This window comes from Hevea brasiliensis, chromosome 10 (assembly GCF_030052815.1).
Source record: "Hevea brasiliensis isolate MT/VB/25A 57/8 chromosome 10, ASM3005281v1, whole genome shotgun sequence".
Classification (NCBI taxonomy): Eukaryota; Viridiplantae; Streptophyta; class Magnoliopsida; order Malpighiales; family Euphorbiaceae; genus Hevea; species Hevea brasiliensis.
In genome coordinates this window covers 21,801,691-21,825,241 of record NC_079502.1, presented here as the reverse complement: position 1 = coordinate 21,825,241, position 23,551 = coordinate 21,801,691, and the positions used below count along the sequence as shown (strand labels likewise).

The 23,551-nt window shown below is 34.3% G+C and overlaps 2 protein-coding genes across 6 annotated transcripts; both read left to right on the top strand.

The window, feature by feature from the left end:
- The first annotated feature begins 13,838 nt into the window (after window positions 1-13,838).
- On the top strand, window positions 13,839-14,387 carry LOC110634691 (uncharacterized). Its single transcript, XM_021783789.2, has one exon. It carries the CDS (start codon window positions 13,839-13,841, stop codon window positions 14,385-14,387), a length of 549 nt encoding a protein of 182 aa, XP_021639481.2.
- Window positions 14,388-19,654: 5,267 nt separating this feature from the next.
- On the top strand, window positions 19,655-22,893 carry LOC110634686 (zinc finger protein CONSTANS-LIKE 12). 5 transcript variants are annotated; one of them, XM_021783781.2, is made up of 7 exons: window positions 19,657-19,944; window positions 20,120-20,802; window positions 20,883-21,113; window positions 21,240-21,887; window positions 22,199-22,263; window positions 22,393-22,493; window positions 22,620-22,893. In XM_021783781.2, exons 2-4 carry the CDS (start codon window positions 20,212-20,214, stop codon window positions 21,825-21,827), a joined length of 1,410 nt encoding a protein of 469 aa, XP_021639473.2. In that variant the 5' UTR covers window positions 19,657-19,944; window positions 20,120-20,211; the 3' UTR covers window positions 21,828-21,887; window positions 22,199-22,263; window positions 22,393-22,493; window positions 22,620-22,893. The 5 variants fall into 5 exon arrangements, with proteins under 5 accessions (XP_057985226.1, XP_021639473.2, XP_021639471.2 ...); XM_021783783.2 differs by having other exon boundaries at window positions 19,669-19,944; window positions 21,240-21,592; window positions 21,701-21,887; window positions 22,393-22,893; XM_021783779.2 differs by having other exon boundaries at window positions 19,657-19,814; window positions 22,393-22,893.
- The last annotated feature ends 658 nt before the right edge of the window (window positions 22,894-23,551 follow it).

Below are 23,551 nucleotides of genomic sequence, written 5' to 3'. Positions count from 1 at the left end.
AAAATTTTCTTTTCTCCGATTTTATTTGACAGTTAGGTCAGGAGTCAACTCTAGGGGTCAATTGACCAAATTGCCCCTCGTCGGTTTGACCCAGTTTGCAAATATTTCAATATTTCTTCTGGATCCTTGACCTAATTATTTGACCGACTTAACATTTCTTTTTCGTGATTTTGTCTTTTCCACTGTGTTCGCAATAGTCCTAAGGACAGCAGCGTCACATTTTACTATTCGAAATTAGAGTTTAAATCGACTTCGCAATCCTTCCCGTGAAGGTCACCCATCGCTGTGACTCTCGGCTCATTTAACCTCTTATATTCTGTTTTTCTTATTTATACTTAACTAATTGACAATTGCTAATTATTTATGTTCAGGGCTTATCTAGTTGTCTTAAGTGTGGTTCTAATCCCCTTAATTGTCCGAACCGACACTGGTCACCGGAATAGTGAAATATACCAGGCTATACAAATAGGGGTGTTACATGAATTGTATGTGTTACATGAATTATAATTGGAAGCCAGGGTTTTGAGAGAAAATTTAGGGGTTTTGTGCTGGAATGTTAAATTGATATTGTTGAGATCAAATATTGACCATTTGATGAGAATTGGTTGAGTTTTGAAGTTGGTTGTGGTGTTGAATTGATGAATTGGGAGAGTGTTTCTGTGCAGGGATTTTGGACTCTGAGTCTAGTGTGTTTATGTAGCCATAAGTAGAGCTAAATAGCTCCAATTGGTGTGAGGGCAATTGGAGATTAAACCTTAGACATAATGCTAGAAATTTAATGAAGAAAGCTTGCCCAGAAACTGACCCTAGGATACCCTAAAATTGGCTTGAATCTGAATGTGGCATTCTAAACCTGAATAGAATGGCCATTTGAATAGTGCTTAGTAATTTCAGCATAACTTACTCTAGAATGATCCAAATGACTTGATTCTTAAACCCATAGAAGTATGATACATAATAGATCATTTTTTATGAAGATCAAGAGACCTAGTTTTGACCCTAACTAATTCAAATTGCTAGGTAAAGTTAGTCCATCAAATCTGCCTAAACCAAACCTGACCTGGAAATCTTGAATTTTAGGGTACCCGATCAGTTATAGCAAAAATGCCATAACTCAGTTTACAAAACTGAAAATGCAGTGATTCAAAAGTCAAAATCTTCATAAGACCTAAAACTACAACTTTGATGTTTTGACCAGAACCTAGATCTCAATGCAACTTAGGGAAAGTGCTAGGACAAATTAGGAACTTTAATCCTGGAGCTCCTGTACTTGGAGCAAATTTGCCAATTGACACCCGGATACTAATCAGATCATAACTTCTACTAGAAAACTCCAATTGGAGTGAATCAAAATGATTTGGAAAGGTAAGACAAAGGTCTAAAACTTTGTTTTAGGGACCTGAACCCAATTTTAAGCCTAAGGTGTTCAGGATTTCTTGAAAAAATTGGTAAAGATTCTAGAAATTTAGTATGGTGCAGGGTTCAATACCCTAGACCCGCCTTTGGTAATTTGATCATAACCTGAGCTACAAACCTTCAAATTGAATGATTCAAAAAGGGAATTAAATTTAAAACATAGAGTAAAAACTTTCATGAAAAAAATGTACCCAAATGGTCACTGTAGCTTGACCAGATTGCTAAGGGAAGATACAACACAAATTTTGAAATCTATGAAATCCTTGTAAAATGACTTTGAATGTGAAAGCTATTCAACTTAAATGATCTAATGAACTCATAAACCATATGAATATACATTTGGGATTTACATTTCCATCATAAATGAAAAGAAAATGCTTTGAGCATGAATAGAACATGAGTGAAATAATGGAATAATGTGAATGCTTAAGAATAGTAATTGCCCTGGTATGCCTAGACATTAGTGTCGGGTTGGATAGATTGACATGCCAAGTAGGGACGAGTTAGCAGTATTGCCTATGGCTTTATGCCATTCTATTATATATGGCCTTTCTGCCATTTTGATGTTTATGATTCTATACACATGGCTTTATGCCTGATTATAGCTTTTGAGCTATTTCGTTGATATTATGGCTTTTAGCCATTCTGATTGCATACATGGTTGACATTATATGTCCCATGGTATGAAGGCCTGAGGCACTGCGGTGTCCAGTACTTAGAAACTCGTGTATCCAGTCCAGTCAGTCTATCATAGGTTACTTAGGCAGTGATAAGTGCTAAGGAATAAAAATCGATATCAATTTAATGTGAAATAATTTATAAATCATAAAAATGCATTTTATTCAGGCAAATGTAAACATGAGTTAATTTCATTTATTTATTTAGTTTATTTTTATTTTATTATTGCACCACTAAGCGTTATGCTTAGCGCGTGGATTTTTCCTTGCATAGGTACTAGAGATAAGGATAAGTCCCAGTAAACATCCGACTGGGATAATTGGGATCGGATCTGCAACAGTGTCAGATAGTGTCACCTCCTCACACAGTGCATTTTGTAGGGTCTGCTAGACTAAAGCAGTGTAATTTTGTACATTGTAAATATTTCTTAATTTTGTAATGTAAATTTTAAATTTGTATAATTAAATTTGTATATGATCTAAATTAATAAATTTGTAAATTTTCATGTATGATGAGAGTTTGAAATATGAATAAGATTTTAATTTTGACATATTGAGACGATGATGGAATGTAGAATTGATATATGAAAGTGGATAATTCTTCTAGTGGTTGGAGCCTGACTGTTATAATTGGTATCAAAGCCAGAAGCTCCCTTAGTACGGTGCGTTGAGTGAGGACACTCGAGTCTTAAGGGGGTGAGCCAGCGACTGGTTGCTTCACTTAGGATGGACGAGATGAAAAGCTCCCTGAAAGATGGGAAAATCGTCCCACATCGGAATGGGAGTGGAAGGTAATGATATATAAAATGGGGTAACTAATCACTAGAGGCGCCTTTTGGTGGAATGGCCTGGAGAGTTAGAAGAACTCCAGGATTAACCATGCTCGCTTGAGAGAAATCCTAGGATGGGTGACCCTTGGGAAGTTCTCCATTCCACCTATGGGACAAAACAGTGAGGCTTATGGCCAGAGCGGACAATTTCTCTAGTAGTTGGAGCCTGACCTATACACTTCCCACCTACAAAGACTGTAAAATTGAAAATAGAGCTAAACACTTTCAAGCAAAGGGAAGAAAAATCACTCTATGATGCATGAAAAAGGTACAAAGTGAAGGAACGGAAGCGTGAAAAACACAATATTATACCATTGAATTCAAAAATTTTCACCTAGGGTCACATGCACCATGCAAGATTAATTTTTATCTATTTGATTTCAATGATAAACAACATATTAAAACTCTTTTAATATGTTTTTGGATCTGTATTTGCCATTTAAGATTTTAAAATTAATCAGATTAATTTTAGAACCCTAGATTAAATCAAGAACGATTACACTAACCTCTTGATGTCTTTGCGTGTCTGCGCCTTTGAGATCGTCTTGAGGACACGGATGTTGTCCCTCTAGCTTGTCCACACCAAGAACACCTATGGCAGCCCTTGAACAGCTTCTAAAGCCTTTTCTATTAATTAGAAATTCAAGTTCTGCCTTTTAAGAGATTAGAGATGCAAACAGGGCACTAGAAACAATTTCTAGTGTTCTTAATTCAAGAGATTGATGGCTAATCTCTTTGAATTGATGAGAGATGAAGAGAAATAGCTGGAGAGGCTCAAAGTGGCGTGACATATGAGAGGAGAGGCTGCTGGTTGTGTTTTCTTTTCATAACCCCACTTAAATAGCTAGGTTAACACATTAAACCCTAGCCACATGTCACCTTTTGATTAGCTCTAGGTTTAAGTGACCCAATCACATTGTGCCAAGTGTCAAACCTATATTTAATCTTGATTTTAATCATCTTACATGATTAAAAATATTTGTAAGCTTATGTGTTATGCCATGTGTCACCATCTCATGGTGCCACGTGTCACACCGCAAAATGACCAAAATGCCCTGTGTCTTAATTTTGAGTTCTTAACCCAAAATAATTATTTTCTTCTTCTAATTAATTTATATCAAATATAAATTAATTAATTAATCTCTATTAATTAATTTCTCATCAATTAAATTCATATTTAAACACTTTAAATATAAATTTAATTTATACTACACATCCAATAATCTAGATTTGGTTTCAAGTCATGCTAGGGACTTTGCAATTTTATTGCAAACCAAATCTATTTAATTAATCAATTAAACTCTTTAATTAATTAATTAAATCATATTTAAATAGGTGATAACTTGTGTATGTGTGTGACTTACTAGGCTCATCACTAATTGGCAATGAGACATGATATCAACTCTTAATATCATCAGAACTCTTTCTTACCATAAATGATTTCTCTAAATCATTTTATGAACCTCATAGACCATGGTTAACACCTAGCATAGCATGCCATGGCCACCCAATTAGTAATAAGATTTACCTTAAATGAACCTATAATCATATGTTACCATGCACTAGAATCTCTGTTACAAAATCCCAACTCAAGCCGAGTCATGGTTTATGTCAAACTCCATTTGCTATGAATATTATGTTCTCTTTTAATTCCAGTTCTTGATTAAAAGATTTTTCTCATCAGAAACTCTTTTCTGAATAAATCTATCTGTCCTGGCTAGGAACTTGAAACATCAAGAACAATTAAATGAACATAGGATTTTATCTCTATTTACTTAGAGGAACAGATTCCATCTTGATCAACACCTACCTCCATATATAACTAGCAGGAGCCAACACATGCCCATATACCCATACATAGTACAAGTATGAAAGCACTATCAAACTATAACTACCTATATAAAAGATAACTGTTCTATCTCAGTCTAAAGATTATATGCAATGATATGATTTATGACAAAACATTGACAAGAGTAAACTCCATGTGCTTGTCATAAGTGTCACTGGTTCGGCCTACTTATCATGTATAAGTGCCTATCATGTTTGTTATATGGCATGAGACTCACCATTCCATCTTATTTATATCTCATATAAATAACTTGGGAACAAACATGAATACAATCTTTCTGGATAAGTCATGTCCTTATTATGAAGTATCCTCGATTGTGAACCTATTTATGATACTTTGTGCTAGAAATATTGTCACTCATATTCTTAACAACTTAAGAATAATATTTCTAACAAAATATCAATGGACCTTTTCTATTACACATAAATATATTATGTAAACGGAAAAGTGGAAATGCCTTTTATTAATAAAATTATGTACAAGATACATACTAAATGATATGCTCTAGGGCATACTACTAACAATCTCCCACTAGCACTAGAGCCATTCATTACAATACCTTAGACCCATCTTCTCAAGATGTCAGTCTAACTGAGCTTGTGACAAAGGCTTAGTGAATGGATCAGCTGAATTTTTCAGCTGATGTTATTTTTCTGCATGGCTATATCGCCTTTGCCCAACTATATGTCTGATAATGTGGTAGTGCCTTTCTATGTGTTTGGATTTTGGTGAGACCTTAGTTCCTTAGCCTGTATGACTGCTCCATTATTGTCACAATGTAGTGGGCTGGCGACTCAATGGAAGGAACTCTTGTAAGTTACATCACGAACTTCTTTATCCAACGACTTCCTTTGCGACATCGATGCGACAATATACTCGACCTCGATGAGTGGAATCTGCAGTCGTGCTCTGTTTGGAACTCTTCCAACTGACTGCACCTCCATTACAAATGAACACATATCTAGAGGTAGACTTTCTATCATCGATATCTGATTGGAAATCAGAATCAGTATAACCATCCAATTGCAAGTCTCCACCTCCATAAATCAAGAATAAATCCTTAGTTCTTCTCAAGTACTTAAGGATATTCTTGATGACTATCGATGTTCCAAACACGGATTGGATTGATACTTGCTAGTCAAACTAACGACATATGCGATATCAGGCCTAGTACACAACATTGCATACATTAAACTTCCAATAGCAAGCATATGGAATCCTAGCCATCTTATCTCTTTCTTCAGGTGTCTTTGGAGACATCTCTTTAGAAAGGTGGATACCATGTCTCACTGGTAACAATCCTCTCTTGGAATCAAGCATGTTAAACCTCTTTAACACCTTTTCCAAGTATAGACTTTGGGATAAACCAATTATTCTTTTCGCTCTATCTCTATAGATGCGAATCCCAAGAATATAGGTTGCCTCCCCTAAGTCTTTCATGGAGAATGTATTTGACAACCATACCTTTATAGTCGTCAACATACCTGTATCATTACCCATCAACAGTATGTCATCCACATATAAGATAAGGAAAGTGATAGCACTGTCACTAACCTTCTTATATACACATGGCTCATCCTCATTTTTGATAAAACCAAAAGATTTAATGGCTTCATCAAAACGGATGTTCCAACTCCTCGAAGCTTGTTTCAACCCATAAATGGATCGCTTTAGCTTGCATACCTTGGAACCATCTTGGGATTCAAATCCCTTAGGTTGTTCCATGAAAATGTTTTCTTCAATGTATCCATTGAGAAAAGTTGTTTTGACATCCATCCCAAATCTCATAATCATAGTATGCATTATTGCTAATAAAATCCTAATTGATTTTAGCTTGGCTACATTAGAGAAAGTCTCCTCATAGTCTATTCCTTGCCTTTGGCGAAACCCTTTCGCTACTAGCCTTGCCTTATAGGTCTCTACCTTTCCATCAGAACCAATTTTCTTCTTGAAAACCCATTTGTTCCCTATAGGTACAATACCTTCAGGTGGGTCAACAAGATCCCAAACTTGATTCTTGTACATGGAATCAATCTCGGATTTCATAGCATCAATCCATTTTGAAGAGTCTATATCGATATAGCTTCTTCATAGGTAAGTGGATCATCTCCATGATCTACTTCTTCATGAGTAGACAACTCTTGTTCTTCTTCATGAAGAAAACCATATCTCACCAGTGGGTGAGATACCACGGTTGTTCTACGAGGAAGCAGTGTAGATGTTTCATCAATGGGTATAGGTTGACTAGATGGATCTATATCCATCGATGCATTGGTTGGTCAGAATTCTCCAATTCTAACTCTATTTGCCTTCCTTTGCCTCATTCTTGAACAAACTGTTGTTCAAGAAATGTGGCATCTCTACTTATCACAACCTTTTGTGAAGTAGGCAAATAAAATAATATCCAAATATATATTTTGGATATAAAACAAATAGACCTTTATAAGATCTTGTATCTATTATATCAGTGTTCAGATTTTTGATATAATCTGGACAACACCAAATCTTAACATGATTAAGACTTGGTTTTCTTCCATGCCATATCTCATAAGGTGTGGAAGAAAGCGATTTTGATGGAATCCTATTCGAATATACAAAGTGATTCTAATGCAAATCCCCAAAGGAGATTGGCATATCGGTATAGCTCATCATACTACGTACCATATCCAATAGGTACGATTTCTCCTTTTAGATACACCATTCAGTTGTGGCGTTCCTGGAGGAGTCAGCTGAGAAACAATGCCATGCTCTCTCAAGTATTCATCAAATTCAGTACTCAAATATTCACCTCCACGATCTGATCGAAGAGCTTTAATATTTTTCCTGTTTGATTTACTACTTCAGATTTAAATTCCTTAAACTTTTCAAAGGATTCATGTTTGTATTTCATCAAATACAAATACCCAAACCTTGATTTATCATCAGTAAAGGTAATAAAATAATGAAAGCCCCCTCTAGCCATTTCTTTAAATGGACCACATACATCACTATGTATTAGCTCCAAAATATTTTCAGCTCTTAGCCCTTGTCCAACAAAGGGTGATCTAGTCATTTTGCCCTGAAGGCAAGATTCACAAGTTGGAGTAGGCTCAGAGCCCAATGAGGATAGAATCCCCATTTTCTCCAATTTTGCAATCCTATCTTCTGCAACATGACCTAACCTTAAGTGCCAAGTATATTTTGAACTTGAGTTGGTTTTCACCATGGCATTGCTTTCATTTAGATTGCTACACTCTGGCCAGTGGAAACACTTTCTTCGCAATGGAAACACTCTGTTGGCGGTGGAAACACTTTCCTTTGCCTCCATCGACTTTAGTCTTACTTTTCTTTTTAGCTTTTGTCTTGGAAGGACCATGAATCTGAGGTTTCTTTTTCTTATTTCATTTCTTCTTGTTGGATTTTCCAATGAAGAAGATGCAACAAAGCTACCTCTTTTTCTTTATTGCACGGCATATTCTTTTGGGCAATAACCAACATGTTGAGTAATTCAGCTAAGGTGCATTCTGTTTAGTCATATGGAAATTTGTCACAAAATTCCCAAAAGACTCGAGGAAGGGATGAAGGATCAAATCCGTTTGTAGTTGGAAATCCATGTTTAAGTCAAGATGTTCCAAGCTGCTCAATCACCGAATCATCTTGTGGACATGATCCCCAACATTACATCCCTTAGACATCCTCATACGGAATAAGCTGTTTAGATATCTCATACCTAGCATTCTGCTGTGCTCACCATACAACTCTTGTAGGTGAAGGAGGATCTCACTAGCACTCTGCATGTTCTCATGTTGCTTACGTAACTCATTACTCATGGAAGCAAGCATGTAACACTTAGCTCTCATATCATGCTCCTTCCACTTGTCCAAAGTATCATGTTCCTCTTGTGTGGCCTCTGGAGGTAAGGGACCAGAACATTTGAATATAGAACATATCCTATATGTTCAAGGTTCGAGACAAGTTTCAAATTTCTTAGCCAATCAGACAGTTAGGTCTGTCAACTGTTGTGATCAAGTATGCTTGCAAGGATATTGGATGGTGGTGGTTGTTTTGTGCTCATTTTTATCGGAAAATTAAGCTGAGAAAATAACCAGATTAATTAGTAAATGTATCATGTAATTAACCAAAATGATTATGGTCTTTTAATCAAATTGGTCCTCCCACTAACTTAGCGAATCCTACACTTCCAAACTAGAAAACGGAAATCCTAGTTGGATGGATTTCTAGTGGGTGATTGAATTCTTATAATTCTATTGATCATCCTCGGTACATCCATTATTGGAATTACAATAAACTATAAGTAAGCAACTCCTTGCCCATCACATCTCATGTGAGGTTCAATCCTTTACTAGCCCCTAATGCTCAAAATCTCGGTACATCCAATATTGACTTATCTTGCATTAGTTAAGTTGATCCCATTGAGCCGATAATTATGCAAATAATTTTAATGTCCTCAGTACATCCAATATTGGCCACCAAACCATTTACATATTTACAACATCTCATGCTTAACAATTATTCTTAAGAAAATCTCTTAAATTAATTGCATCTCATGCAACTATTTAAAATTTCTTAAAATAATTGCCCCAATGGAGGGCTTATGTTATAATTACTTTAATTATAGCATTTCCAACTTAATCATTTGTTTGGAAGATTTTATAGCCATCCTAATTACTATTAAGGTCTCACTTTGCACATTATCCATTTAGCATGCATATATCATATAATTGCATACATTCCCATACATCTCATGCATTCATGGATAAGCGATAAATATGGTATGATCATGGACTTTCTAAGGGATTCAATTGAGCCACCAAGAATTGAATCAGTGCATTCCGAGTTGCATTTAATTCATTCATTTTACAAGTGTTTCTGAAGGAGTACATAATCAACCCTTGATTTTGAATTCCTCCCCCTGGTCCCACCAATGCTCTTGACCTCCTTGAACTTCTTGCAATCCAATATTACATAGTAATCCTTGGCATACCAAGGCGAATTTACAAGAACTTAAATAAATGAAATTACAACCCAAAAATATTACAAACTTAATAATATATGCCCAAAATAAATTAAAATAAATTAATTTACAATCCCACAGAAACATAAAAGAAATAAATCCAATCACATTGGTCTTTTATAGTCCATGATCATCCAGCATGCATATCACTATTTAACAATTAAATAAAACATACATACTTATATTAAATTGAATATCTCATATTCAACTTAAAAATCAGATTTGAATATGATTCAAATAAATTTAAAAATTCAGATTTGAATCTCATTCAAACAAATTTAAAAATTCAGATTTGAATCACATTCAAACAACTTCAAAAATTCAGATTTGAATCACATTCAAATATTTTTAAAAATCAGATTTGAATCACATTCAAATATTTTTAAAAAATCAGATCTGAATTTTATTGAATCAATTTTAAAATCAGATTTAAATATGATTCAAACAACTTTAAAAATTCAGATTTGAATCACATTCAAACAACTTTTAAAATTCAGATTTGAATCACATTCAAACATTTTTTTAAAATTCTGATTTGAATCATAATTTAATTGTGTGATTAAAACAACTAATTAAACACTTTAATTAGTCAAAGAATAGGCCTTAGATCATACAACAATTGCAGAATTAAAAGCCAAACCTTGAATCACCCATGGAACCATTGTTGCCGCCACCATTGGTGGCTTCACCATGTGTGACGCCACACCTCTTAATCCAACCAGCAATGAATCAATCATCTTATGATCAAATCACACAATTAAATCATATAATCAACAATCTAAATGGCAAATATAGTGGCTCTAATACCAATTGAAGGAACGGAAGCGTGAAAAACACAATATTATACCATTGAATTCAAAAATTTTCACCTAGGGTCACATGCACCATGCAAGATTAATTTTTATCTATTTGATTTCAATGATAAACAACATATTAAAACTCTTTTAATATGTTTTTGGATCTGTATTTGCCATTTAAGATTTTAAAATTAATCAGATTAATTTTAGAACCCTAGATTAAATCAAGAACGATTACACTAACCTCTTGATGTCTTTGCGGCGTGTCTGCGCCTTTGAGATCGTCTTGAGGACACCAGATGTTGTCCCTCTAGCTTGTCCACACCAAGAACACCTATGGCAGCCCTTGAACAGCTTCTAAAGCCTTTTCTATTAATTAGAAATTCAAGTTCTGCCTTTTAAGAGATTAGAGATGCAAACAGGGCACTAGAAACAATTTCTAGTGTTCTTAATTCAAGAGATTGATGGCTAATCTCTTTGAATTGATGAGAGATGAAGAGAAATAGCTGGAGGCTCAAAGTGGCGTGACATATGAGAGGAGAGGCTGCTGGTTGTGTTTTCTTTTCATAACCCCACTTAAATAGCTAGGTTAACACATTAAACCCTAGCCACATGTCACCTTTTGATTAGCTCTAGGTTTAAGTGACCCAATCACATTGTGCCAAGTGTCAAACCTATATTTAATCTTGATTTTAATCATCTTACATGATTAAAAATATTTGGCAAGCTTATGTGTTATGCCATGTGTCACCATCTCATGGTGCCACGTGTCACTGCAAAATGACCAAAATGCCCCTGTGTCTTAATTTTGAGTTCTTAACCCAAAATAATTATTTTCTTATTCTAATTAATTTATATCAAATATAAATTAATTAATTAATCTCTATTAATTAATTTCTCATCAATTAAATTCATATTTAAACACTTTAAATATAAATTTAATTTATACTACACATCCAATAATCTAGATTTGGTTTCAAGTCATGCTAGGGACTTTGCAATTTTATTGCAAACCAAATCTATTTAATTAATCAATTAAACTCTTTAATTAATTAATTAAATCATATTTAAATAGGTGATAACTTGTGTATGTGTGTGACTTACTAGGCTCATCACTAATTGGCAATGAGACATGATATCAACTCTTAATATCATCAGAACTCTTTCTTACCATAAATGATTTCTCTAAATCATTTTATGAACCTCATAGACCATGGTTAACACCTAGCATAGCATGCCATGGCCACCCAATTAGTAATAAGATTTACCTTAAATGAACCTATAATCATATGTTACCATGCACTAGAATCTCTGCATTACAAAATCCCAACTCAAGCTGGAGTCATGGTTTATGTCAAACTCCATTTGCTATGAATATTATGTTCTCTTTTAATTCCAGTTCTTGATTAAAAGATTTTTCTCATCAGAAACTCTTTTCTGAATAAATCTATCTGTCCTGGCCAGGAACTTGAAACATCAAGAACAATTAAATGAACATAGGATTTTATCTCTATTTACTTAGAGGAACAGATTCCATCTTGATCAACACCTACCTCCATATATAACTAGCAGGAGCCAACACATGCCCATATACCCATACATAGTACAAGTATGAAAGCGATATCAAACTCAAACTACCTATATACAAGATAAGCTGTGCTATCTCGTGTCTAAAGATTATATGCACGATATGATTTATGACAAAACATTGACAAGAGTAAACTCCATGTGCTTGTCATAAGTGTCACTGGTTCGGCCTACTTATCATGTATAAGTGCCTATCATGTTTGTTATATGGCATGAGACTCACCATTCCATCTTATTTATATCTCATATAAATAACTTGGGAACAAACATGAATACAATCTTTCTGGATAAGTCATGTCCTTATTATGAAGTATCCTCGATTGTGAACCTATTTATGATACTTTGTGCTAGAAATATTGTCACTCATATTCTTAACAACTTAAGAATAATATTTCTAACAAAATATCAATGGACCTTTTCTATTACACATAAATATATTATGTAAACGGAAAAGTGGAAATGCCTTTTATTAATAAAATTATGTACAAGATACATACTAAATGATATGCTCTAGGGCATACTACTAACACAAAGACCTATAAAGGGAGTGCCCACACCATGGCATAGAAGACTGGCTCCTAGTTTAGAACATTTATAGTGGATTGCTACCATCTACAAGGAGTGTAGTTGATTCTGTAGTAGGAGGAGACCACATGAAAAGGACAGTTAATGAAGCTCTTAAACTTCTAAAGAGGGTTATTTATCATAATTTTGAGTGGTTGAATGAGAGAGGATACATGAGGAGAACAGCGGGGATCCTAGAATTGGATGCCCTAAGTATGATCAATGCTCAGTTTAACAAACTAACAAGGAGACTTGACAAGATGTAAGCCAATGCAGTGGGGTTAAGCAATCAATACTGTGACAATTGTGGAGGAGGCCACATGACTTCAGAATGTAGCAACTACAATGAGCCCTCCATAAAACAGATGAACTATGTCAGTAACAAAGGAAACTTTATCTAGAGGTAGATTAATAATCCATATTCGAACACCTATAACCTTGGATGGAGGAATCACCCCCAACATCGCATGCTCAAACTCACAGAACCAACAGAATCAGCCCATTAATAAGTAGTAGGGATATAGATCACCATCACCTGGTTTTTAGAATAGAGGATAGAACTTAGCACAACCACTACCACCTCCTCAACCTCAATAGCCTGAGTCCATATTGACCATGGAATCCATAATGGAAAGCTTTTTAGCAGCACAACAATAGCAGAATGAAATAATAAAGTAAATAGCTTCTAGAATAGACCAATTGGCTACTCACAATAAGATGCTTGAGAACTAAATTACTCAACAAGCTAGTTCGTCAAGCAAAGCCATTGGTCAGCTGCCAAGTCAACCAGAGATGAACCCTAAAGAGCATTGCAAGGTAGTTGCTTTGAGGAGTGGTATAAATTAAAAGCTAGAAGATAAATAAAAATCAGTGGAAAAAACTTCTGATAATTCTGATGACCAACTGAAGGAGGAAGAGAAAGAAGCTAAAAAGGACAAGGAAGAGGAGGAGAATAAGAAAAAGAAGCTACTTGAACCATACTAGCCCCCTCTACCTTTTCCTCAAAGATTCTAGAAGGTTAAATTAGACAAGCAGTTTGGAGAGTTTTTAGAAGTTTTACAGAAACTTTATATTAATATTCCTTTCACTGAAGTACTATCTCAAATGCCATCATATGTGAAGTTCTTAAAGGAAATCCTCTCAAATAAGAGAAAGCTGAAGGATTATGAGACAGTTGCTCTGACAGAGGAATGCAATGCCATTTTGCAAAATAAGCTACCCCCAAAACTTAAGGACCTTAGAAGCTTCTCCATACCTTGTCTTATTGGCAACATGAACATAAACAAGGCCCTTTGTGATCTTAGTGCAAGTATGAATTTGATGCCTTTATTAATATGCCAAAAGCTGAATGTTAGAGACCTTAAACTAACTACGATCTTATTACAACTGGTGAACAAGGCTGTCAAGTACCCTATTGGCATTTTGGAGAACATCTCCATCAAAGTGGGCAAATTCTTTATTCCTGTTGATTTCATTGTCCTGGAGATGGAAGATGTTCAAATTCCCATCAAATTGGGAAAGCTTTTCTTGAAAACCATCAGAGCTATCATAAATGTTAAAAATGGGCAGTTAACTCTCAAAGTAAGAGAAGAGAAAGTAGAATTCAACTTGTTCAGAGCAATGAAACATAAGCCAAACACTGATGAATCTTGAAGCATGCATAGTGCACAACAACATAGTGGATGATGACAACAAAGAAATTGTAGCCTATGTACAATCTTTTAAAGCTAGCCACCTCTACAAATGGAAGAGCTGAAGGAGTCACAGCCCCAGGCTGAACCACAAGAGGCTAAGAAATAGGTAAAACTGAAACCTCTTCCTTTTACTATAAGGTATGCATTTTTACACTCAAACTATAATCATCTGTTATAAAAAATGCTACCCCAACTAGTTTAGAAGAGGAAAAACTTTTAAGGGAACTTAGGACCCATAGTAAAACTATAGGGTATATAATAGAAGACCTTAAAGGGATTAGCCCTTCCATTTGTATGCATAGAATACCTATGGAAGAAAATAGTAAACCTACCATTGAACAACAAAGGAGACTAAACCCTAATATAAAAGAAGTAGTGAACAAGGAAATTTTAAAACTATTAGATACAGATATCATATACCTAATCTCTGATAGTAAATAGGTTAGTTCGGTGTATATAGTGCCTAAAAAGGGTGGGACAACTATCATTAAAAATGAAAACAATGAGCTAATTCCTACTAGGATGGTCACTGGTTGGCATATGTGCATTTATTATAGGAAGCTAAATAGTGCCACCACAAAGGACCACTTTCCTCTACTAGGCTAGCCAAGCATTCTTATTTTTGTTACTTGGATGGGTATTTGGGATTTTTTCAAATCCCAATTCACCTGGAAGATTAAGAAAAGACCACGTTTACTTGCTCCTATAGTACTTTTGCCTATAGGAGAATGACTTTTGGTCTTTGTAATGCCCCAGCTACTTTTCAAAGATGCATGATGACTATTTTTTTTATTTTATTAAAAACATTATAGAGGTCTTTATAGATGATTTCTTTGTTTATGGAATCACTTTTGATGAGTGTTTATCTAACCTATCTAAAGTGTTACAAAGTGTGAGGAGTCAAATCTAGTCCTCAATTGGGACAAATGCCATTTTATGGTAAGAGAGGGCATAGTTCTTTGTCACCTTGTGTCAGAAAGAGGGATAAAAGTAGACAAGGTAACAATCAAGATAATAGAGAAAATGCCACCACCACCATCAGTCAAAGGAGTACAAAGCTTTTTGGGACATACGGGCTTCTACAGAAGATTTATTAAAGATTTCTCAAGAATAGTTAAGCCATTAATTAACTTGTTAAATCAGGATGTTCCTTTTGACTTTGATGATGGCTGCCTTAATTCCTTTTGCAGGATAAAAGAAGCCTTAATTTTCAAACCAATAATGCAACCACTAGATTGATAGCTACCATTTGAGGTGATGTGTGATGCAAGTGATAATGCAGTAGGAGCAGTACTTGGACAAAGGAAGGACAGAAAAGTCTATGCTATCTACTATGTAAGTAAGACAGTTGATGACTCATAGGTCAACTATACAAACATAGAGAAGGAACTTCTAGTAGTAGTGTTTGTAATTGATAAGTTTAGATCCTACTTAGTTAGATCCAAAGTTATTGTATACACAGATCATGCTGCTATTTGGTACCTCTTGAATAAAAAGGAAGCAAAACCAAGGTTGATCTGATGGATCCTTCTTCTCCAGGAACTCGATCTTGAAAATAAAGATAAAAAAGTGGCCGAAAATATGGTAGTAGACCACCTTTCTAGACTCAAGCTAGAAGATATAGGGATTTTTACTGAGTACCTACCAATTGATAACTCCTTTCCGGATGAACACTTCTTAGCCATCTCTTAACCCCCATGGTATGCAGATATTGTTAACTATCTTGTATACAGAGTTTTGCTACCAAATAGGTCCTATTAGTAAAAGAAGAAATTTTTACATGACTTAAAGGACTATACTTGGGAGGAACCTCTGCTATATAAGAGATGTAATAATGGGTTTATTAGAAGATGCATACCAGATGAGGAAATAGAAAGTGTGCTATAGCATTGCCATTCATTACCTTATGGAGGACACTTCAACACATCTAAAACAGTAGCAAAGATATTATAAGCAGGGTTCTATTGGCTAAACTTGTTCAAAGATGTAAGGAACTTTGTGTTGATATACAAAGAGCGGGAAACATTTCAAGGAGGAATGAGATGCCACTCCATGGAATATTTGAAGTTAAACTATTTGATATTTGGGGTATAGACTTCATGGGTTCATTCCCATCCTTATTTACCAATAAGTATATCCTTGTTGGTATAGATTATGTATCAAAGTGGGTAGAAGCAATAGTCTCACAAACAAATGATACTAGGGTAGCCATCAAGTTTCTTAAGAAATACATCTTCACAAGATGTGACACACCAAGGTTAATCACTAGTGATGGGGGAAGTCACTTCTGTAACAACCAATTTGAAGCCTTGCTCAGAAAATATAGAGTGACTCACAAAGTGGCAATACCATACCACCTTTAAACAAGTGGACACGCAGAGATTTTGAACAAGGAATTGAAAAGGATCCTTGAGAAAAAGTGAATTACTCAAGGTAGGACTGGTCCCTAAACTTAGATGATGCACTATGGGCTTACCGTACTACCTTCAAAACACCGACTGGAACAACCCCCTTTCGCTTAGTGTATGGGAAGTCATGCCACCTCCTTCTTAAACTTGAGCATAAAGGCTATTGGGCAATTCGGACTCTCAATTTTGACCTCAAGACTTGTAACATCCTCACTATAGGCAGTTCTGTAAATTTTACTGTTTCGATGACTAAGGTCTATTCGGACAGCTAGAATGTATGGAACCATACTTAAACTAGAGTGAGGAGTCATAATTAAATTGAATAAAGATCAATTAAGGGTGTAGGAAAAATAAAAGAAGTGGAATGTAATCGGTTAAATGAGCACAAGTCCCGGTGATGGGTGACCTCACTGAGAAATGACAGTGAGTTCGGTGAAACTCTAAATTCAAGTAAAATCCTATAAAACCCTTAATGAAGACTCAATTGAAGGAATTTCTATGAGTTAATAAGCCAAGAAAATGAAAAGAAATAAGCACAAAGCAAAGGAAGATAAGAAATTATCGGGTATTATGGGAAGTACGAACATAAACCCGGTAAGAGCAAACTTTAGTCAATAAAATTTAAAGGTCTAATATTGACAAAAAAAGAAAGTTGTTAATTTAATGAAGCTAGATTAGTTTAATTAATTGAGATTATGAAAATTAAATATAATTATTGAAAAATCAAATTATAATGATTATAAACTTTAAAATAATTACAAAATTGCCATTTCCAATTATTTACAAATATGCCATTGAATATTAAATTAATATATATCAATAATTGATCAAAGAATTCTGCCATCTTCTTCCTTGTTTCCCGTCCACCCATGCTTTCTTCATTTTCTCTCTAAATTCTCCATTAAAACCCATAAGCCAAGCTTTGAAACCTTAAGTTTCAACCAAAATTTCCTTAGAAAATCCATAGGCAACTCTAAAACAAAGTTTAAATTAAAGAGAGCACCTAAGAAACCACAAGAATTTTGAAGTTAGAGCAAGAAGAAATTTTGGCTAAGAGGGTTCCATAAGGGGGAGTGAAGATTTGGTTGGGTTGAAGGTTGATTTAGGCAAGGGAGAGCTTGAAAACAAGGTTAGTGCTAACAATTCCTATCAATTTTGAAGTTTTATAAATTTTTGTTAGGATTTACTATAATTAGGAATTTTCTTATTTATGCCCTAAGTGATGCAATTGAATGTTTATTATAACTCTTGATTTATTAATTACTTGAGTATGTTGAGAAGACATCAAATTGGTTGGTGGAAAGTGAAGTTATGTAGGGAACTTGAATTTGGATAGCTTGAGTAACTCAATGACTCTTTTCTGGAGTCCCAAAAATTATTTCACAGAATTTTCCTCAAATTTAGGGCTATTAGCTGTGAAGACAGCAATTTCCCGTTTGGTCGCCTATCGCTAGGGCACCGGCTCATTTAACTTGGTTGTATTTTGTCTTTAAAATTTTTCTTTAATTTTTCTTATCATTATTTGAGTTATTTATGACTCTTCACTCTAGTCTAAATATTGTTCCATACATTCTAGCTATCCAGACCGACACCGGTCACCGAAATAGTAGAACATACAGTAAGGCTAAAATGAGGATGTTACATTGTGAAGGTGATCAAAGCTCTCCAAATTTACATATTTTGTGATCATAGGTTGGATGAGCTGAAACTCCCCGTTGGGTAGTCCAGTTGATGATCGGGTTTTGTCCAGTTGATTTCTTGAAAATGGGCTATAGTTATGGGCTTCACTGTTGAGCTAAAATCAGTTAAGCTTACTATGGAATTTGGGGGCCTTATACTGACCCAAGTCTTAATACTGGTTCGGTCCATAATTTAGGTTGTGACAAAATACAAACAAACTGATTATTAAAAATGTGAACTTAAAATGAATTTGGAGTTTGAAGATACAAACTTTGAAGACAAAAGTGTTAGAAGTTTTGAGAATAATAGTTGTAAGATTAGTGAGGAAGTTGGGATTTCAATGAGAAGAGAGCATATTGGGGGGAGAGAAACAAGAGAAAGTGAGTATAAGAGAGAGTGAGAGATGATAAAGAAAAATAAATTTTATTTTTTATTTTAAACGGGACTTAAATATTATAATTAAAAATTATTTTTAATTAATATTTAATATTATATCAATAATTTTAAATGACATTATAGAAAAAATGTCACTTTATTAATAATAACTGTCCTAAAATATTTATTTATCACAAATTAAAATCAAATGAGGCCACTATATGATATTATTTTTAATATTTTTCATTTTTAATCTATATAAAAAATTGTTATTCATAAGTGCTTATAATATTATTCATTTAATTGAGATTGAATATTAAATATTCGTAAATAGAGACGATATTTATTAAGAACGCATTATTTTTTAATAAGCCGATCTACGTAAACAAAATCAATATTAACCCATTAAATTGAATATATGTACATATATAATAAATTCTTATTAATTTTGAATTTTTTTTTTTCAAAAAAAACAAGTCGGCCATGGAAGTGGCCATGTCAACAGTCTCCCTCACCACAAAATCAAAAGCTCTTCAATAACAAAGGCCACATGTCCAACCTGAGATCTCGAGAACAACCCGCCAAAATCTCGAGAGATGTGATGACTTGGCAGTCAATTTGTGACCCATTTCACATACAAAACCTACCCTCATTCCTGTAATTATTTACCCTCCAAAAAACTAGCTTCCTACCAACGCGCCTGACCACAACAAACCCAACTTAAGTTTTCATATTCTCCACCGCAGCACATAATCATTTCCAGAACCCCATGTTTTTACACGTGGCAACAACCCATTAATCTTAGCTAAAACCTCAATAAATAACTGACTGTACCTGACTTTTCATAGTGTCACAGGCATAACACCAGCCAGCCCAACTCAAGCTCTCGACTGCTCTTTCTTCTTGTCTCTTCTCTTGTTCAAGTAATTTGGTTTCTGCAATACTTTTTCCTTTTTCTTTCTTTCTTTCTTCCATAGATGGACTCTGTGTTTCTTGATATTGGCTGATTCTAATTTACATAAGCAAGTGACGGGAATTCGGCACTTTTTATTGGTACCTGTATACGCATGGCTAATATCTCTTTTTATTATTAGATTTCAATCAAAATCGAAAAAGCTAATCTTACCATAGTCGAAACTCAATGTTATGCTTCTAATTTTTTTTTTCATCAATCTTCCATAGCTTTACTTAAGTTCTTTCTTTCTTTCTTTTTAATATTTTTCTATAGATTAGAAGGATTTGTGTTCTGAGAGGACTAAGGCTAATAATAAAGCTGAATTCCCGGCCTGGATCTTAGTCCAGGAAGTGTGGAAGGCAAGTATGGAACCGTTGTGTGAGTTCTGTGGGACGGTAAGGGCAGTAGTTTATTGCAAATCAGACTCGGCGAGGCTGTGCTTGCAGTGTGACGGATTTGTACATTCTGCAAATTCTTTATCCCGAAGGCATCCTCGTTCACTTCTCTGTGATAAGTGCAACTCGCAGCCTGCAATTCTCCGGTGTTTAGATGACAAGTTGTCTATTTGTCAAACCTGTAATTGGAATAATGCAAATGGTTGCTCGAGCTTGGGGCATCGCCTCCAAGCGTTGTCTTGTTATACGGGACGACCTTCTTTGGTAGAGTTTTCCAGGATTTGGTCTTCTGTTCTTGATGCTTCTCCTTCTACAACAACTAGTTATGATCCTGCAGAATTGGGGACGTCACTTGCTTCTCTACCAGGAAATGAGAATTCCATGATTAGTAGTTGTTTGAAGCACGAGGATAATGAAGGCTGCTTTGGACTGTTAACTAGCAAGTTGAATGAATTAGAACCTTGGATGGGGCCGCCTACTGTCGACCCACTGGGTCCGAATTCCATCCCTTATTGTAGAGATCAAGTGTCTCTCTTGCCAGAGGACTCAAACATGCCAAAGGTAACATTAATTTTTCATTTCTAGGAATTGTGTTACCTAAATAAACATTGCCTGTTCAATTTCTTGTATGCTAATTGCAGGGTTGCTGCAATTTCAAAGATCTTGAAATTCATGACAATGAAGATCTATGTGAAGGTCTCAACATGGATGATGTTGCATTAATGAACTTTGAAAATGGTGATGAGATATTTGGATGTCCTCAAGGTCACACCAGATACCAGCTGGGGGATGTTGGAAAGGATTGTATTTTAATGGAGAAAAATTTATCAGTTACTGAATCTAACAATGGTCCTGTCGAGAATGCTATAGAGGTTTTTTTTAACTTAAAATTCTTAATTCTCATTTATTCATTTGAATCTCTGGTAACATATTAATTGTTCTGAAATACATGTTATTTATATGTTCATAATCTACAATACCACCTGTGTATTTTTCAGGTAACATCATCAGGACAGCAGGACTGCATCACATTCCAATCCCCTCAGGTCGCCTGTTCAGCTGGTATGATGCAGGCAATGAATGGGAGCACTAGTTGCTTATTTATGAACCCAAGTTGCAACAGAAGTATTAATCTTGGATTTCCCACTGGTACTGGACAAGTTCATTCAAGCATATCTCTTTCACTATCCAATATCACTGGTGAGAGTAGTGCTGCTGATTATCAAGATTGTGGATTATCACCGGTGTTTTTGGCTAGTGAGTCCCCATGGGAATTGAATTTGGAGACAAGCTGTCCACAAGCAAGGGACAAGGCTAAGATGAGATACAATGAAAAGAAGAAGACACGAACGTATGTGTGTGATTCAACTCCAATTACATTTCAGGTTATTGTATGCATTTCCAGAGGCTTTCAGCTTGTGGGTTCTGACAGATTTTGCAAAATTGTGATGTTTTATAGATTTGGTAAGCAAATCAGATATGCCTCTCGTAAAGCCAGGGCTGATACTAGAAAACGTGTCAAAGGTAGATTTGTAAAAGCTGGTGAAGCATATGATTATGACCCTCTTGTTCCAAGGAATTTCTGATCAGCCATATTGCTAAATCTTTGCCCTTTACATAAGAGTACAAAGGGTGAAAATTTTAAGGTAAATGAACTTTCTACTTGCTGAATGTACAGATAAATTCTATTCCTTGCTTGCTTTCAAGTGGGAATAAAAATTTACTCTGGAAGCAAGCAGAACATGAGGCCTTTGGGGGGAAAGAATATTTCTACCCTATAAGGCCAATTCTTAATGCTGATTACAACTGATCACCATTTTTAGGTTCATGCTGCAACTAATTTATAATATTGCAGAATCTTTCTACTCAAGAACACTTTGTAATCATTGTTGATTTATTTTATAACCTGAATACATCTACAAGTTACAGAATTTGTTAATAATCCTTTCCATTGCAGGTCTGATGATTCTTTCTAGGTTTTCAAGAGGGGTTGAGAATAATGGATTTGAAGTTTTTCTTTATGTAGGCTTCCCTCTTTCTTGAACAACCTCTAAACAATCTGTTCTAAAACATTCACATTCCAGACTTTCAATAAGGTATTAAATTTAAGCATATTACTTAATTAAGCACATGTTTTGCAAATCATGGCAGATTAATAGTGCTGGAATTCGCTGTGGATCGATTTGAGTTCTAAACGCTCATCACATTTGCGGCAACCTGTAAACTACATCAAACTGTTATCTTCTATTATGGTACTCAAATCCTTGCAATGGATAATGATACTTCTCTAAATGTATCATCCCTGCATTCCACTCAGAATAATTTTCTTCACAATTTACTGATCAGTTTCTTACTCTTTGCTTGGGGCATTTGTAAAGGATATTCATCCTGGGGACACAAATGGTGAAGAACATCAAGATGTTCATAGCATTCTATTGGAGACCTTATAGTTCCTTTGCTTTTGCTACCCTTGTCATAGAGTACAAGTCTTTGTGCAATTCAATTTTGGTTACTCTAGGTGGACTGTCTATCCATTTCTGTTCCATTGTAATAAACTTTGATTGAATCTGTAGCTATTACATTGAAATTTTGCTTGTAATAAACTTTGTTTGGTATTTAGTTACTAATAATTGAAAAAAAAAATTCACTTTGCACGGATTATTTATCATTTTAATAATATAAATTTACATGTATTATTTGTATTTTGTATTTTTTATAATTATATTATAAATTTTGTTAATATAATTATTTAATTATAATTTTATTTTAAGCACGAATAAATAAATAAATTGATTAATATATTATTTTTAAATTGTTAATAGAAGCTAGTTATAATTTTTATATTTTCTAGACATTAAATGATTTCAAACTCTAAATCTTTTATAGGAACATCTATTTTTGGAAGTACAATATATTCTTATGCACACAAATAGATGAGATTTGATAAATAATTTATCAAATATAAATATCAAAATTTAAAAAATTAATAAAAAAATAATTAAAATTATAATTATATAAAAATAATTAAATTACGAAAATCAACTAGTCTAAAGAGAGAGATTTTAACAAGTAATATATTCAATATTTTAAATTAAAAAATGAATTTGTTTTCTATTATTAATAAATTTTATTAAATTTTAAAATTTAATATATAATAGATTATTTATATTTTGTAATTAGTATATATATATATATATATATTATTGGATAAAAAAGCATAATCAATATTCAATATTCAATATTCATTTTTAATCTAAATTTTAAAAATTTAAATAATAAACTGATTCAAGTGAATCTTAAATAATAATGA